This window comes from Coffea eugenioides, chromosome 2 (assembly GCF_003713205.1).
Source record: "Coffea eugenioides isolate CCC68of chromosome 2, Ceug_1.0, whole genome shotgun sequence".
Classification (NCBI taxonomy): Eukaryota; Viridiplantae; Streptophyta; class Magnoliopsida; order Gentianales; family Rubiaceae; genus Coffea; species Coffea eugenioides.
In genome coordinates this window covers 5833575-5850654 of record NC_040036.1, presented here as the reverse complement: position 1 = coordinate 5850654, position 17080 = coordinate 5833575, and the positions used below count along the sequence as shown (strand labels likewise).

At 35.0% G+C, this 17080-nt stretch overlaps 3 protein-coding genes across 4 annotated transcripts; 1 reads left to right on the top strand and 2 right to left on the bottom strand.

The window, feature by feature from the left end:
- Positions 1 to 220: 220 nt before the first annotated feature.
- Positions 221 to 1254, bottom strand: LOC113763084 (copper transport protein CCH). Its single transcript, XM_027306785.1, has 3 exons — positions 1025 to 1254; positions 870 to 945; positions 221 to 702 (listed from the first exon to the last, which is right to left on the bottom strand). Exons 1-3 carry the CDS (start codon positions 1031 to 1033, stop codon positions 545 to 547), a joined length of 243 nt encoding a protein of 80 aa, XP_027162586.1. The 5' UTR covers positions 1034 to 1254; the 3' UTR covers positions 221 to 544.
- A 3055-nt stretch (positions 1255 to 4309) lies between these two features.
- On the top strand, positions 4310 to 6623 carry LOC113761471 (staphylococcal-like nuclease CAN2). The gene is made up of 9 exons (XM_027304472.1): positions 4310 to 4632; positions 4893 to 4948; positions 5055 to 5169; positions 5266 to 5376; positions 5475 to 5662; positions 5754 to 5810; positions 5886 to 6045; positions 6140 to 6208; positions 6303 to 6623. Exons 1-9 carry the CDS (start codon positions 4513 to 4515, stop codon positions 6402 to 6404), a joined length of 978 nt encoding a protein of 325 aa, XP_027160273.1. The 5' UTR covers positions 4310 to 4512; the 3' UTR covers positions 6405 to 6623.
- A 1087-nt stretch (positions 6624 to 7710) lies between these two features.
- Positions 7711 to 9719, bottom strand: LOC113761950. Of its 2 annotated transcripts, none has more exons than XM_027305153.1 (4): positions 9180 to 9719; positions 8603 to 8672; positions 8408 to 8499; positions 7711 to 8150 (listed from the first exon to the last, which is right to left on the bottom strand). In XM_027305153.1, the coding sequence occupies exons 1-3, from the start codon at positions 9594 to 9596 to the stop codon at positions 8447 to 8449; spliced, it is 540 nt and encodes a 179-aa protein (XP_027160954.1). In that variant the 5' UTR covers positions 9597 to 9719; the 3' UTR covers positions 7711 to 8150; positions 8408 to 8446. The 2 variants fall into 2 exon arrangements, with proteins under 2 accessions (XP_027160954.1, XP_027160955.1); XM_027305154.1 differs by having other exon boundaries at positions 7711 to 8048.
- Between the last annotated feature and the right edge of the window lie 7361 nt (positions 9720 to 17080).

Here is a 17080-nt window from a genome sequence, read left to right as displayed (position 1 = left end):
ATTAGAGAAGGGAACGTCAAGGAATCAAGAGTTGCAGTCTTACTAGAGGATATACAAAAAAATGAAAGACTTGTTTGATCAATGTACTTTTTCTTTTGTTAATAAAATAGGTAATAGTTGTGCACACAATCTAGCAAAGTTTGCTGTTAAACTTGTTAGAGATGTAGTTTGGGAAGAAAATTTTCCCATGTGGCTCAAAGAGAGCGCACAAAAGGACCTGTTGGATAGTAACCCGTTTATAGCTGATCTTATAATATCAAGTTAGCAATGAAATATAAAGTGACTTTTGACCAAAACAAAATACTAAGCTGACTGATTCGGCTTCGAACCTTGCAATTTCCCGCTACCAAGAATTGAAAATGACAAGGCATTGCGCAGCTACTTATAAATTTGCTAGTTCTGTATATTAGTAATTATTTCCACCCCAGCTTAAAATGCTCTACTCTTATCATGGTCCACGACATGCTCTGGCTTATTAGTAAATGGATATGGAACGAACGATTAATCGGACAAAGAAAAGCACTATGCTCGACTGAGTAGAGTACTAGTAGGAGTAACAATTATCTGCGGAAGGTTCTTGCTGACCCCAATTGCTGGCTTGCTTTCCAACTTTATGAATAACCTTAATGACCTCTTCAGTCGTGACGTTGCCCGTTACCGTCACCTTACTTAGCTGTTTGTCGATGTCATAAGTTTCAATATCTGCCACTCCCCAAACAAAGAAAGGCAAAGAAAATATTGATATTTATTTAAAAAATAATAATAATAAGCTGTATGATTGCGACATATATTGTGAATTGAGGAACTCAAGAAAGGATGAGAAATGAAGGGGCAGGAGTTTTGTGAAGCAGAAATAGTAGAGTGAGTACCTTCAATCTTCTTGATGGCCCTCAATATTTTCTTAATGCATTCGTCACAGTGCAGACCTACCTTCAACTCCACCACCTACCAACAACATCACAAATTATCAATTGGAGGAAAATGATCCAACCGGTGAAAGTAATTACAGCTTTAAGATACTTACATTGGCCATAGATTACTGATTGCGGATGAACTCTGATAACTGGTTCGATCAAACAGTGGAATCAGATCGAGCTGTAGTGATAAAAATGGAATCGCCACTTCAATCTTTGGTAGTTGGAGGAGGAGGAGGAGAAGTTCTTGTAAGGAATAATGTTTGGTTGATGAAAATGAACTGCTTGAGCAGTTTTTTCATAAAACAAATGGTTAAGTGGGAGCACATGATGATTCTTTTCATCTTTACTTGATGGAATTTAAAGCTTTTTCAAAAAGCTTCTTTAAGGCTGTCTTTTGACTCTTAAGCGGACAACGCAAAACCACCTCCATGCTTTGGGGCGGCCAAAGTTGACGCTTTTGTTTGGTTGTAATGGAAGAATGGATTTACGCCTGTTCCTTTTTTTTTTCGTGTGTAATCAGAAGAACTCCACTAGGATTTGTGAGAATCAAGGTTCCATAATCTTCAAGAAAATGACGCGTTTTGATTTCGCATTCTCCACTTCTTGAACACCCGCTCCAACCAGCCCAGTTGGGATCCTCTACGCCATTATTCGGTGTCAAATCCAGTATCAATCCCACTTATCACGTGATGGTAGGAAAAATTCAAATAAACAGCACATGACAAATTAAATAAATAGAATATTTGGCATAAATATAGAGGTGACACTGAAAAAATGGCACCGAGAATCCCGTGTGCAGCCAGCCGCACGTCACCAAACCCCCCCCCCCCCAAAAAAAAAAAAAAAGGGCGACTGGATTTTGGGCTCCGGCTAATGTGAACAAGGAAAACGGGTTACCAGGGAGTGGAGGACCGTTCCGGTGACAAACCAGGGGATCTGCTGGGTGGGCCATACTTTCTCGGGCACCAGAACTTTCGATATCACGTCTTATTGGCCCAATTCCTATCATTGAGGCCCAGGATAAATGGATGGAGATATATCTGGACTAATTTGTCACACCATTGTTTGTCCCAAAGCCCAATTCAGCTAGTAAATGCATTTGACAAGATACCTAGCTATATAAGGTTCTTAGTTTCACTCTTCTGCTCCTCTTTTTACTTTATCCCTTGCAATGTTTAAAGTCTTCTTAAAACATATGGGTTAAATCTTATATACAATAACAACGAGCATGTTTGGATATGAGATTAGTTGCAAAAAATTATTTGAAATTATACTATAACATATTTTGTGATATAATATATGTGAAATAAAAAAATAATTAAAAAATATACGCGGTTGAAAAAGAAAATCCTTTTAAATATTATACCCCCCATCAAGCCTCTTAAACAGGCAGTAATGGGACGGTGGACTTGAACCAATATATAAGCATTGCTGGAATTAATTACCCAAATATTTAGCTGATTTCCAACTTTCAAAGATGTTCTCGTTCGTGTAGAGCAAGTGACTCCGGCCTTTCCTCCAATTTATTAGGCCACACACGCAAATCGTTAACCACGACTCAAGGTTTTCAAAATCGGGATCCTATCTAGGATCGTTTTTTGGTTTGCAAGATCGAATCGTAGGATTGGATCGTAAAATCGGTAGATCCTACAAAAAATGTAATAAATTGCCATATTAATAATTTTTAAGTTTGCAATTCATAAATATAGTAACAAATAATGTAATTCATGTGCAATCAATATAATTATATTGTTAATTAAGGTTAATTCATTTCTAAAGGCTCTAAACCATATTAATTTATTATAATAAAGACACAAAACACTAGCTCCATGTGATAACCTATAACAGATATCATTTATTCACTTTAGTGAATTATATGAGTCAAATTTAAAGATTCATCAAATTTTCTAGGTTTGGAATTAGGCTTAATTATTTACATGGATTTAAAGCACTCTGAATATAGTTTACAACGCAACAAACGACACTCAATTTTGAGTTTTCTACACAAAAATATAGTCAAAATACTAAAATTGTTATTTAATTTATTGAAAATAATAGAATCGTATTAGGATCGTTGATTAATAAATAGATAACTTATGGAAGCGGAAGTGATTAAAGAAAAATGGCTGAATATCTTATAAGAAAATTCTATGCTCATTTCATGATACCATCCCCTGAACTTATATTTCTTACTCAAGATGATAGGTTACACATAAAATTTTGAAATTATTATAATCTATGGGTCACTAATATTTATTTCACCAACTAACTTTGAATTTTTGCTTGCGATTATGAACTTATAATTAATGTTTTCGCATGTGAATGTAGATAATATACTACCAATTCACTTTAGTAAATAGTATAGACAAATGTTTGGATATAAAAAAAATTTCAAATATTATTTTACTTGTATCATAAACACGTTTTATATCACTTTTTTATATTTTTAGCTATTTTTTTATTTTACATACACCATATCAAAAAAATTACTACAATAATAATTTTAAATAATAATAATCTATCCAAATACAAGAGTATTCATTGTGATTTACTTGATCTAAAAAGTTTATGGGGAACTTGGCGAAAATGGGCGACATATTTCTCTCCCAACATTGGGAATTATGGTCTATGGCCGATCAATAAATCCCAGGTTTCAACAGTTCTACTTGTATGATATGGAAAGAGTAACAAGAAGCTACGTTTGTCAATATGGAATAAAAGTGCCAATTGTATAATATGGAAATAAATAAAAAGAAACCATTTGGATAACTTATTATTTGCACAAATTTATTTGATTGCATTATAAATACATTTTCAACCACCTTTTTTATTTTATGTACATTACATCAAAAAGTGCTACAATATTTTTTTTCAAAAAATTATCCCAATTAATCTCCTATCCAAAGACACTCTATTCGATATGAAAAGATAGTGCCAAAATTTAGAATGCCAGCCAAAAAAAAATTTTAATTTAGTTGTTTGTTACTAGTGTGCAAAATATATCTCCTTGTTTTATATGACATATAGATGAGTTTATCAAGCATTATTTGTATCCTTGTCTTAAAATAAAAACCTAAAATTCTCCAAAAAAAAAAAAAGGAAAAAGGAAAAAGCTTTTAATTATTTTTTTTCTTCCTAACCATCCAATTTTTCTTCCCTCAGCTCTGCCTGCCCAAACAGGATTAAAGGGCAAAAAAAAGGAACAAATATCCAGTCACGGCCCACGGGTTCCTTTGTTTCTTTATTTCCAGCTGGGCAAAATAGTCATCCAAAGACCAGAGTGAAGGAAACGAACGTTGAGGCGTTGACCCCAGAGCTTCGCGGCCCAGCTGGATGAGATCCTCATCGATTTGAGCTCTCGGACGCCAACCTATTAAAAGATGCCACCTGCTATTCCTTTGCCAATAATTCTTTCCCGACTCCATCCTCAACACAAAACTTCTCATAAACACCAATCAAACGAAAAAGATTCCGCAGCAGTCACCATAAAGCAAATCTAAGGCCCCCCCTGTCTACCTCCCCTTGTTAAATCTCATCTCCAAGCCGATTCTGAAAATCTTGAAGAAAAATTAAAAGAAAAAAAAAAAAAGAGAAAATGGGAAACGCTCTGAGGTTATTCTGTGGATATTGTTGCAAGCCTACATCAGAATCGGATTCCCCGGGTGGCCTTTCAGCTCTAGCTCATGATCTTTATAACTTCGAAATTACCTCCCAGGTAAGGGTCATGTCACAGGGTTCTTGCTTGAATTCAAGAGTTTTATACCCCTTTTTTGGTTGTCTTTGGTTGCTATGTCACAGGGTTCTTGCTTGAATTCAAGAGTTTTATACCCCCTTTTTTTTTGTCTTTGGTTGCTAATCAAAACGTTGACTAGCTTAGAGCACAATAAAACTTGATTTGGTGATAGAGGGTGGGCATTAGTTCTGTTCTTGCATGATCGGAATTGTTTTACTTCTTGTTCTTTTGTTCATATCAAGGTTCCTGAAGGACTGAGTGAGCATGTTGTGTCATCGAAAAAGGCTCAAGCTAATTGGTAATTGACTGAACACTTGACCAAATGTCTTTGTAACAATGCTATGCATCTCACTGATTTTAACCTTAACATTCCTACGTTGTTGTGAATTTCGATAAATATCAAGGTACAAAAAGCTTTCCGCTGCATGGCGAGAATCGAAACCTCCACCTAAAACACCGGAAGAAGCCTCGAGGCTTATAATCCAGACCTTAAAAAGGCACCAGAAGGCTGATGTTGAGGTAATCTTTGCGGGATTTCTTCAATTGTATGCACAAAGCTCAAATAAATGAGTGCTGGCTGTCTGATTTAATTCATTTGTGCATATTAAACTGCAGGGTTTATTGGTTTTTTATCGTCTTCCTCTGCCACATACTCTGGTTGAGCTGACTGATGGCACTCCTCCTCCACACCCGCAAGGACTCCAGTTCGAATTGCAAACACTTCCAGTTAAAAAAAAATAAATTATCTTCTCAGACATATTTGGTCATTTCTAATGCAAGGTCAAGTGTCAATGAGTTCACACTATACTGTAAACTGTCTATAGGTAGACGCAAAGGCAGTAGCAGATGGAGATACAATAACTGTCTACGTTAGTACCACGGATCCTAGGGAGTCGTCATCTGTTCCCAGGGATGTACAAGTTGCTGCTGTTCAAAGATCAAAAGCGCGTGCAGTCAAAAATTATGCAAAAGCAGATGCATTGCACAAGCAAATCGTGGATGCAGGATACCGGTTAGTCATACCTCGCAAGTTCTCCCACATCTTCCATCTAGATGTTATTTTACTTGACTGTTCAACTGATTAATGTGAGGTTCTACTTAAGGGTACTGATGATTCAAAATAAGGAAATTCTAGCTCGAAAATATAGGATCAGATTAAGGTACGTGAAACTGCTGATGATAGGTCTTTTCATACTACAATGCATTTCTTGAGAATGACGCTAGATGAGAAACAGGGGAATAGATGCGCCAGAGAGCGCTATGCCATACGGGAAAGAAGCCAAGGAAGAGTTGACTAGACTAGTTCAGGGAAAGTGCTTGAGGGTTCTTGTATTTGATCAGGATCGTTATGGGCGCAGTGTAGGAGATATATACTGCAACGGCATATTTGTACAGGTAACAAATTTGAGAAAGATCAATCTTGGCTGCCCTAGTTACATTCCTTCTTAAGTCCGTGCATAATGAGTTTTTTCTCCGTTGTGATCTTTAGGAATCAATGCTTAAGAAAGGTCTAGCCTGGCATTACACTGCCTATGACAGACGCCCAGAGCTAGACAAGGTAACTTTGCGTTTATGATTTGGCCCTCGTCTACTACCTGTAGTGTTATGTCGATGTCATCAAAAAATAAAATGTTTTGCTTGCCTCATTTCAGTGGGAGAAAGATGCTCGAGCCAAGCGACTTGGACTGTGGGCTTCGTCAAACCCTGAGAAGCCATGGGAATGGAGGAAAGACAGACGTGAAGAAAGATTATAGTTGTTTCAAAGGCAAAGAAACTGTTCTACATGCCTGCTTATATAACCCCGTGACGTTTAGAGTACCTACAGTGCATAACATATAGAGGTGTAAAGCAACTGGCAACGAGATACAGCACACGCTTGCCATTTGGAATTCGCAAATGTTATAATGATATATCTAATTGATGCTTGATGGCAAAGGAAGTTTCTAAACAGAAACCAGCATTCTTGGTGGCCACATTTAAGGAGTGCAAAATTTTTTTCCCAAGGAAAATATTTTTAGTGAAAATCATCTTCATAGGAAAAAAAATTATTTCCCTTCTTTATCAGGTGTTTGGTGCACTTTCGAAAAATAGTCCTTGAAGCCAAAAACCCACAAAGAATGTTCCCCTTGAAGATTCGTCAGTTTCCTTCTGCCAACGACCAGAACTCCCATTCACACCTATATCAATTCATCACCCCAATCCAAATACTTCAAATTCCAAAAAATTAGATCATACTCAGGAAACCCATAGTATCGCAAACCCATTACCATTACAGATCATACTAATTACCTAATCGCTATGTCAATGGAAATTGCATCAAGAATGAAATCCTTATGATTGATAGAGTTCTATCAGATGAAGCACTTCACTGATGCTTACAAATAGTACTAAGAAAGATAAGGAAGATGGAGAGGCGCCTTTGTGGTGGTGGTGGGGGAGGTGGCTGTAGGTCTAGGTTAGGCACGATAGATAATTTTCTGTCATGATCTGAAAATTTTCGGTTTAGTAAAGGATTATGAGAATGATGAGATCTCAAATTTTTTTTCCTATTAAAGGGATCGTGAGGTTGATGAGCTCTGAGAGTTTATTGGAAAATAACTTTAGTACAACAGATGCGGACCCAATCTTTTTGGCTGCCAAACACCAGAATTTCCTGAAAACATTTTCTGGAAAATATTTTCAGTCCAAACAAATAGGCCCTAAGTGCCAACATTTTCCCCTTCCCCCTTATCTCCAATCTCCTTGTCCCCCACTCTCACGGCTGTGGAGCCCCATTATTCGCATCTGGCAAAACTTTCAGCTATAAATTTTAATTGCAAATGTACTTGTATTGCAATTGCCCCTCCAATAATTTATAGAGAAGCAGTAAAGATAATTTCCAGGAGACTTGCAGTAACAGCATTCATCTTTCTGCAGAGAAGCTGATACCAAATATCAAATGTAAAGATCAGCGTAATGAGCTTTTAGATGCAGCAAGAATTGATGATCAAAGCACAAAACTGGAACACTAGGCAATAAAAGGTTCAAATTTGCACCACCTTTCTAAACAAACTCAACAAAGAATAAAAGAAGGATGATCTCTCATTCCAATAGGCAGAAAGTACATGACTGACACATCAAAGTTGCAAAGAAACCAACAGAAACTAGAAAAGTATCTAGGTGCAAAATCTGCAGCTCAACTTCGGCTCAAAACCCAACAAATACATACACTGGAGCACCAAAAAAAAAATACACTGCAAAGAACAAGAAGTTCTTCGAGTAGACAAGAGGATTTAATCTTTTCTGCTACACTGAGTTTTAATCTCTTTGCAGCAGTCCATAACTAATCTGCTATGCTAGACAACATGCAGAGAGACCAGTAACTATAATAACAAGAATTTGCACCTTAATCCAGGGCTCTGCAAGCAAGGGAATTTATAGCAACAAATTAAAGTAAGATGAGTAACGTACTTGTTAAGGAGGCCAGCCAAAATGGGAGAGCATAGAACAAATTATTGTACCTAACCAAATTCGAGGTATGAGCAGGTTGAATGTAAAAGATTCCCACCAAATGACTTAAGTAAAGGCATGTATGATATACCATTCTAGTGTTTAAAATCTAATTGAAGTTAAGACGCTCTAAAACACATGCTATTACAAAATAGAAATAAGCTTCACAAATAACAGGCCAAAAGTGATATAGTGCACTAGAAGAAAATAAAGTTCGTAGAAAAAACATTGGGATAAAACAAGAAGAATGTAGGATGATTCAACTCACATTCTTCTTTTCTTTCAACCAATAGAGACTTCTTCCATCTTATTTGGCTTCATCTTTTGTATCCTCAGAATCCGAGTCACTTGCATTATACCCTTTCAAAAAAGAAACAAATTTATAAGTTGACAAGGTTACTACCTAAACAACAAACCAAGCAACCAAAATGGATTTGGACACAAATAGACACAGAACAAAAACCTGGATGCTTATCGCTAAGTTTCCATACTGAAGACCGAGCCCTCGAAGCTCTATTCATCCAAGTCTTTCCCTAAACCCAAAATATTTCAAAATCAGACGACTACAAATTCGGGTAAGAAAAAATAGACATCACTAGCGAAGAGTAGAACCCCACGTCCAACGTTCAAAAATATACATCCAACGCCTGCCCTTCTAAAACAATTTTAAAAATGAAAGAGGAGAAAGGAATGAGCAAGAAATTCGAACTGCATTTCATCTCGTATACTAAAGCGGGATTGGAGAAAAATGCTGACTGGAATTAAATTCCAGAATTTTAAACCTCTCTATTTCAATTATACTTTGTTTGACCTCCCCTCTTTGGCATGATAAAAAGAACAGGAAAGAAAAAGGTCGAGTCTTCTGCCAGAACTTTTCAATTCCCTATTCCTGATTTTTTTCATTTTTTTTTAAATTGCTCACAGTTGTAATCAACTTAAAGTTAAAACTGGAGTTCTAAACATATGCACACTTGCACCTGGCCAAATCCAAAAGCAGAGGAAGTATGAGAAAAGGGGGTGTGGAGTAAAAGTGGAAGGACCTTTTGGGCGTCTCTGGCGATACCATAACCACTATAATACATCTGGCTGACAAGGACCTGCATGGCGGTATCACCAGCCTTGGCTTCTTTGAGGGTGTCCTGAAACCACCGCTTGACACAATCAGCCACGGCCTCCGCCAGAGGAATCCGGCGGCCCTGCTCGGACGCCGACGTGGAGTTGTCGTTGGAAGTCGATTTCTTCCGCTCCATCCCCTTATTTTCAAGTCTAAGCTGCGGCAATTGCTGGTCCTTTGATGCAAGTCGCCGGGACCCACTAAGGTTGGCGGCGGGGGGCTGGGCAGAGGACACAGTGGTGGGTCGGGGGGATTTGGGGATTTGGCGGCGGTGAAGTCTGTTGGTGGAGATAACCCTGGACAATTCTTGGAGTGCAGCTGGAGATGGAAGTGACTTTCCCATAATAAAGAGAACAACACATAGAAGAACAATGAAACTCAATCAGAGAAAGATCGAAGAAAGATTACAAAAATGTCTTTTTTTTTTTCTTTTTGTTTTTGTGAGAGGGCGAAGTGTGACTGGATTATTTGGACAGGCTAACCTTAGTAGAACCGGCTCATCCTTTGCTTTCTAATGATGTGGCGGTACTGGACAGAACCGGAGCAGAGGATTCCAAGGTCTTAAACAAAGGTGTTTGAAAGTATTAGTTGAGGACTTTGAATATATATAAATAAAAAAAAAAGAAAAATTAAGGCATAAAGCACAAAACAAAAAAGTACCCATCAGTATTAGTATTATCTTTTTTTTTTTTTGGTTACTACTTCTCTAACCCAGATATCGAAATTCACCTATCCGCTCTGTTTTGATACCTACAGTTTCACATATCTAAAAGATTTTCCCCGTTTACAAGACCAAAAATTATTCACCGTTTTGATATTTTTCAGAAGTACCTAAACGCAAGTCGAATGTCAAGAAAACAATTACCAACGAACCATGCAAAATAAAGAATTAGAATTGCTGGGCTTTCTGTCGCCAAACAACATGGACCTTGACTCTTAACCTTCAACCCGCACCAAAGCCCAGGAGAAGTTATGCACTCAATGCCCACAAAATTCACCTCCTACTTTTATTCCCACACTCACCAGGTGCCCATCCACCACCACCATCATCCCCCCCCTCCCCAAAAAAAATTCCCCCCAAGCCACTGCAGCCCCAAAAAAAAATTTCATTATTGTTTCCTAGTTACTGTATACCTATCCAAGTCCGCGGAAAAAAAAAGTTAAAAAAAAATTATTGACATCCAAACGTTCTGATTATAGGTTATATCGACGAGACGAATGCCCTATTTAATAATTCAATTTAACACTTAAAATTAATATATTCAGATCTTAACATATTGAGACCGTTTGATAACCAAAAATTAAATATTTGAACTAATTAAAGTGACATTGATTCTTTTATGCAAAACTTGCTTACAAAAATAAGTGATAAACTATTCACTTATCATTGAATGTGTAATACTTAACAATTCAATAATTTAATGGATTCATATTTCAAGTTTCAAATTTCAGAGTTCAATTTTATCAAATGCATCCTTAATGTAATAGTCATACATGTTTTCACCCAATTTCCATATATTTTAGGTTATATCGACAAGACTAAGGTCCTATTTGAGAAACCCAATTCAGCGCTTAAATTTAATGGATTCAAATCTTAACATATTCAAACCATTTAATAACCAAAAATTGAACTAATTAAGTAGCACTGAATTTCTTAGGCAAAACTTGATCTCAAAATTGAGTGATAAATTATTCACTTATTACTAAATGTGATATGTATTTAAATGTATTAGATTTAATACTTAACAATTCAATAAGTTAACAGATTCAAATTTCGGTTTTGTCAAACGCATCCTAAATGTAATAGTCATACATGTTTTCACCTAATTTCCATATATTATTATTAAACTCCACAGCGTATGACATATACATTCTTAAGCTTCTCCTTTGACATTAGATTGGTATTAGGAAAAAGATTTTATAATAGAATTACGGCAAATGGGTCGGTAAATTGTACTAATAGAATTCATCACGCAATTACACAGCAGTTATATCGGAAATTGTTGTATCCGTTGTTCGAAAAAAACAAAACGAGATGAGCTGTTGCTTTCCTAATCACTCTGCATTTTTTGGCTTTAGCCTGAGCTGAATAAACCAAGTGAACGACGGTCAAAACTGCTTGGAACTCTGCAGTGTCGGCTGGAACTTCGAAAATGAAAGGGCTGCTAGCTACAGGGTTTTTTTTTTCGATGCATTAAGATTAGGCTCGTCTCTATGATTATTTGTTAGTAATGCTTCTCCACCAGTGTTGAACATATTGTTTTTAACAACTATTGTTGTGAACCTAATAATCGAAAACTGGCTTCAAACAAAGATGATATTACACATTACATAATTGAAAAGAATGAATATTTGTCAGCTTGAATATTGCAACCTAATCTAATCACCAGCCTTTGGACTGGTGGCTACCACCGAAACATTAAAATTTGGTGGGATGGGCATTAAAAGGTGGCATTGCTTAAACCTTGTCTCCTAGTAAAGCGTCAAACTTTTACTCCCACCAATTGTCACGTTAAAAGGTGAGTTTGTTTAAAAAATTTAGACGGGTGCGTAGTGCACTCATTTTCCCTCCGGATTACTCCTGAACCTCCTTAGGTTTGCTACCTTCCCTTAATATAGAATAGATTAGGTTATACAACAATCATCGTCTCTGAAAAAAAAAATGAATACGGCAACCTAATCTAGTAAATTGCCTGTCATGTGAACCTAAACCATATTGTAAGTGCTACTAAACATGGTTTGCTCATAAGTAGTAATTGATAAAAGGCAAAACCAAAAATAATAATAATAAATCTGACAGATCCGAGCCTTCGCTCTGGATTTTGGATCATCAAAACATAAAGATTTCCCTGTTTTTATGTTCGTTATATGACAAGAGAAATAGGATAATGGGAGTGTTTGGATAGCACAAATATCTCAAATAATATTTCGCTTGCATCATAAACATATTTTTTAACTCACTTTTTATATTCTCAATTATCTTTTTATCTCATATACATTACATCACAAAAAATATTACAGTAATTATTCCAAATAATATTTCAAATAATACTCAATCAGTTACCACCTTCCTCCAGCAGGACAAAAGCAAGAAAAGCAAAGACACTCCAAAATGTCAGAATCCTCATCTTGTTGTCGGGGTTGCGTAGCACCTACTAATTAATAATTCAGCTGAATTTAGACTTTGGCCCGCTGTAGTTAAATTAAAGGGATAATTTCAGAAACCTCCCCTGAGGTTTCTGATATTTACACTCACCTCCCCTGTGGTTTGAACAATTACACTAACCTCCCCTGAGGTTACTAATCCTTTACAAATTCAGTCCAAATGATTAAAATATTGTTTTAGAGAGTGAAATTAGAATTTTGTACCTGATTTGCCCTTTGTGCTACATGTCCAATGAATGACAAAGTATTACAAATTAATTAATAATTAATAAATTTTAAGGAGCGTAGTTTATAGGCAAATACGTATTACTTATTTAAAGTACCAGCTCTTTACGGGTATTTTACTTTCAAACATTTACTTTATTACAAATATTTATTCTCAAATACAGATTTGTATTTACTCTCAAATATTTAATTTTTGTTAAATAAAAAACCTACCAGTTTTTCTTCCGTAGAAATATTAATATAACACTTTTTCAATTTTAGTTATAAATATTTATATATTTAGCATAAATAAAATGTAGGGGTGTGCATCGAATTCGAATTCGGTAATTCGGAAGTTTGAATTCGGAATTTTTCGAAATTTTGGTACCTGATAATTCGACCGAATTCGATTTCGAATTCACTAATTCCGAATTCGAATTCGTACCGAATTCAATTCGGAATTCGGTAAATTCCGATTTCACCGATTTCACCGAATTCGGAAAAATTTATATATTATTATATAATATAAAATTTATAATATTATATAAATTTTATAAATTTTATAAATTTTATATTATATTATATTATATTATATAAATTTTATATTATATTATATAGTATAAATTTTATATTACATGTATAAAAAATATATTTATATATTAAAAACGAATTTGAAATCGAAATCGGAATTCGAATTCCGATTTGAAAAACTCCATTACCGAATTCGAACCAAATTCGAAATATATGAATTCGGAAAATCCGAATTCGATTCCGATTTCCGATTTACCGATTTCGAAAATTCCGAATTCAATTCGAATTCGGTCGGTAAATCGGAATTTTTCGATTTTGCACACCCCTAATTAAATGATTCAGGATAAAATACTCATAAAGAACTAATACTTTACTCATGTAATGGATGAAAATCATAAAAAAATTAATACTTTATGGGCCATTTCTTTTTTTAAAAAAATATTTAATTTATAGTAAATAGATAACCTACTGATTTTCTTTTTGCGAGAATATTACTGTAACACTTTTTAATTTTTAATCACAAACGTTAATATATTTATCATAAATTAAATATTTGAAAATAAAATATCTGTACTGATTTAAGTTAAGGAGTGTAGTTTATTGATTTAAGTAAGGAGTGTAGTTTATAGGCAAATACACATAACCTATTTAAAGTACCCGCCCTTTACAGATATTTTATTTTCAAATATTTAATTTACGATAAATATATTAACGTTTGTGATTAAAAATTAAAAAGTGTTACAGTAATATTCTCGCAAAAAGAAAATCAGTAGGTTATCGATTTAATATAAATTAAATATTTTTTAAAAAAATAAATGACCCATAAAGTATTAATTTTTTTATGGTTTTCATCCATTACATGAGTAAAGTATTAGCTCTTTATGAGTATTTTATCCTGAATCATTTAATTTATGCTAAATACATAAATATTTATAACTAAAATTGAAAAAGTGTTATATTAATATTTCTACGGAAGAAAAACTGGTAGGTTTTTTATTTAACAATAATTAAATATTTGAGAGTAAATACAAATCTATATTTGAGAATAAATATTTGTAATAAAGTAAATATTTGAAAGTAAAATACCCGTAAAGAGCTGGTACTTTAAATAAGTAATACGTATTTGCCTATAAACTACGCTCCTTAAAATTTATTAATTATTAATTAATTTGTAATACTTTGTCATTCATTGGACATGTAGCACAAAGGGCAAATCAGGTACAAAATTCTAATTTCACTCTCTAAAATAATATTTTAATCATTTGGACTGAATTTGTAAAGGATTAGTAACCTCAGGGGAGGTTAGTGTAATTGTTCAAACCACAGGGGAGGTGAGTGTAAATATCAGAAACCTCAGGGGAGGTTTCTGAAATTATCCCTAAATTAAATTACTATAACCTGTCCGCCCTCTTTTTTTCTTTACGCTGGGTTCCCTTCCTTCAAGTTATTTGTTAAAGCATCAGACTTCAAACCGCAAGCGGGGAGATAAATAGTATTAGATTGTTATTTATTTGGATTAATCTTTTATACGCCAATGATGCATACATATACACCATTAGACGCGTAACATAAAATTTTAATTTTAATTTTTACATATATATCATACATCTAATCATAATTACATATATACTATTAATGTATATAAAATTTATTTTATTTATTTTACATTTTTTCCATGCTTATCTTTCCAGCTGTTACTGCATATCTGACGTTTGTCCTATTCAATGAGAGCCTTATAATTTGTTTTTCAGTAAGTTCACCTGTATTACATCATCCCATAATTTAGTTGATTCTAATTTTAAGAAGATTTTGTGAACCCAGCATGGCTTCAGACGTCGACCAAAGTTAACCTGATAAACTATGATTTATATCGCTGTTCATGAGATATTGGAGAAAGATATTGACTTATTTCATGTAACTAGTTATTGAATCGACGACAGATTTGCAGAAATTGAAATGTAGAATAGAAAGGCCAATAGAGTTAGAAATGTAATAGTCTGCTACCGTCTTGTTTTTTGTCCACACCCAAGTCGTTTGGATGAATGAATGGACATCGGCGATCATAACAACGTTAGTATCAAAGTCAAACATCCTGCCTCTCTCTCTCTCTCTCTCTCTCTCGATTATTGGATTTATGACACTTGTGAAATGAAAGAAATTTCCAGGGTTATTAGGGTCTACCTAATTGTTGATTTTAGGAGTTCGAATCACGTGTTTAGCATAACAGTTGAGTGTAACTTTTTTTCTTTGTGGTTTAGTCTTAATATGAATACAGTCGCAACTTTTGAAATCTAAATCACAATCAATCTTTATTTATTGTCACGCCCCACTTAGGACTTAATGAATGGAGTTTCCTTAGGCCACTCGCCGACTTCAGAGAAAAGTAGGCAAATTTTTATAGAAAAAAAACGAGGGCAATGGTAAAGTTGTGGGATAACATCAGGGTCAATTTTCCACGCAGAAAAGCGAAGATAAAAGGGTTCCCACTTCCTAGCAGGAGTAGTATGCTGAATACAGACTCTCTGTCTTATATATATTCTCTGTTGCATGTTGGTCTTCTTATATATCAGAAAGCCCGCTCGTGATTCGAGTTCCTTTCGCGCTTAAATTGCCTATCTAATTCTGCACCTTGTCCAATTAATTAAAGGAATAGTGGTATTACAAAGGAAGTACCGTTGGTTGATTCGAAAAGTGTGTTTAGTGGACAAAAGGTCCCAACGGTTATCAGGAAAATCATTCGGGGCGGTTTTATGCAAAATGTACATGGCGTAACTCTGTCTGCATATGACGTAACTCACTTTCAATAAATTGTAACTATAGAACAAAATTTTGTAAAACCCCACATATAATGTGAAAAACGAGATACAAGATAAAATCTGGACCTTATATATATATATATATATATATATATTTTTTGATCAAATCTTAGCCGTGTACTATCAGACCGTTGGTGCCCCTCTTCCGTGTTTAGCCCCTTATTCTGACGTCAAATCTCACTCCAAATTCAATTGACAAATTGCTGGTTCAACGTGTACATTTAGAATTTTGTGTGCTTATTGAAATTATTTTTGGTAACAATTACTACTATTAGCTTATATACTACTAATACAGAATATTTTTGGCGAAAATCGTAGGAGAGATTGGTGAATCAACCATACAAGTCGATGTTCTTGTAATAGATAAGAATCACATACACTTTTGGGATGGGATGGAATGGAACATGTGTGCGTGGAGGGGATAACGGGGAAGCTTGGAATAATACTATAATAGTACTCCTATGTGTTATATCTATTCTTTATGCTCCCATAATCTTGACATCAATGACCAATTCTCCTGCAGCTCTGGTGACACTAAATGATTCTAGGGGTCACTACTCACTAGTATATGTCGCTACATCCAGTTTATGTACCAAAAAAAAAAAGAGGAATCTAACGTCCAGAATAGGATCATGGATTAATTTCAATTTGTGTCGTTTTAGTTGCATTTTTGGCACGTGACAAATTTAATCCCAAGTTGGGCAGTTTTTTTTATTCTTCTTTCTTGAAAGGCCAGTTGGGCAGTTATTCCCGTTTGTTCCTCTTGAAGCATTTATGTAATTTGAGCACTGCTGAAGGACAAAAACGTTATTGTATTTGTATCACATCAAGTTGTAGAATGATGCGGATTCTAATGGGAATATTAGGATTTCTTTTGAACTCTCTATGTGGGAGCTTTCTCTCTCTAAAACAGAGAGCTTTTTCTCCTCTGTGTGGGAGCTTGGAAATTTCAAAACAAAAAGCCCGCCCAAATTGAATTTACACTCTGTTCATGAAACCAAGCATACTGAATCCAAAACAACACTAAATCTTCACCTGAAACCCGTATCTCAGAGCTAAAGTGACAACTCAGAAGTAGAAGCAGGGGAGCTGAGAGGAATCAACGAAGACA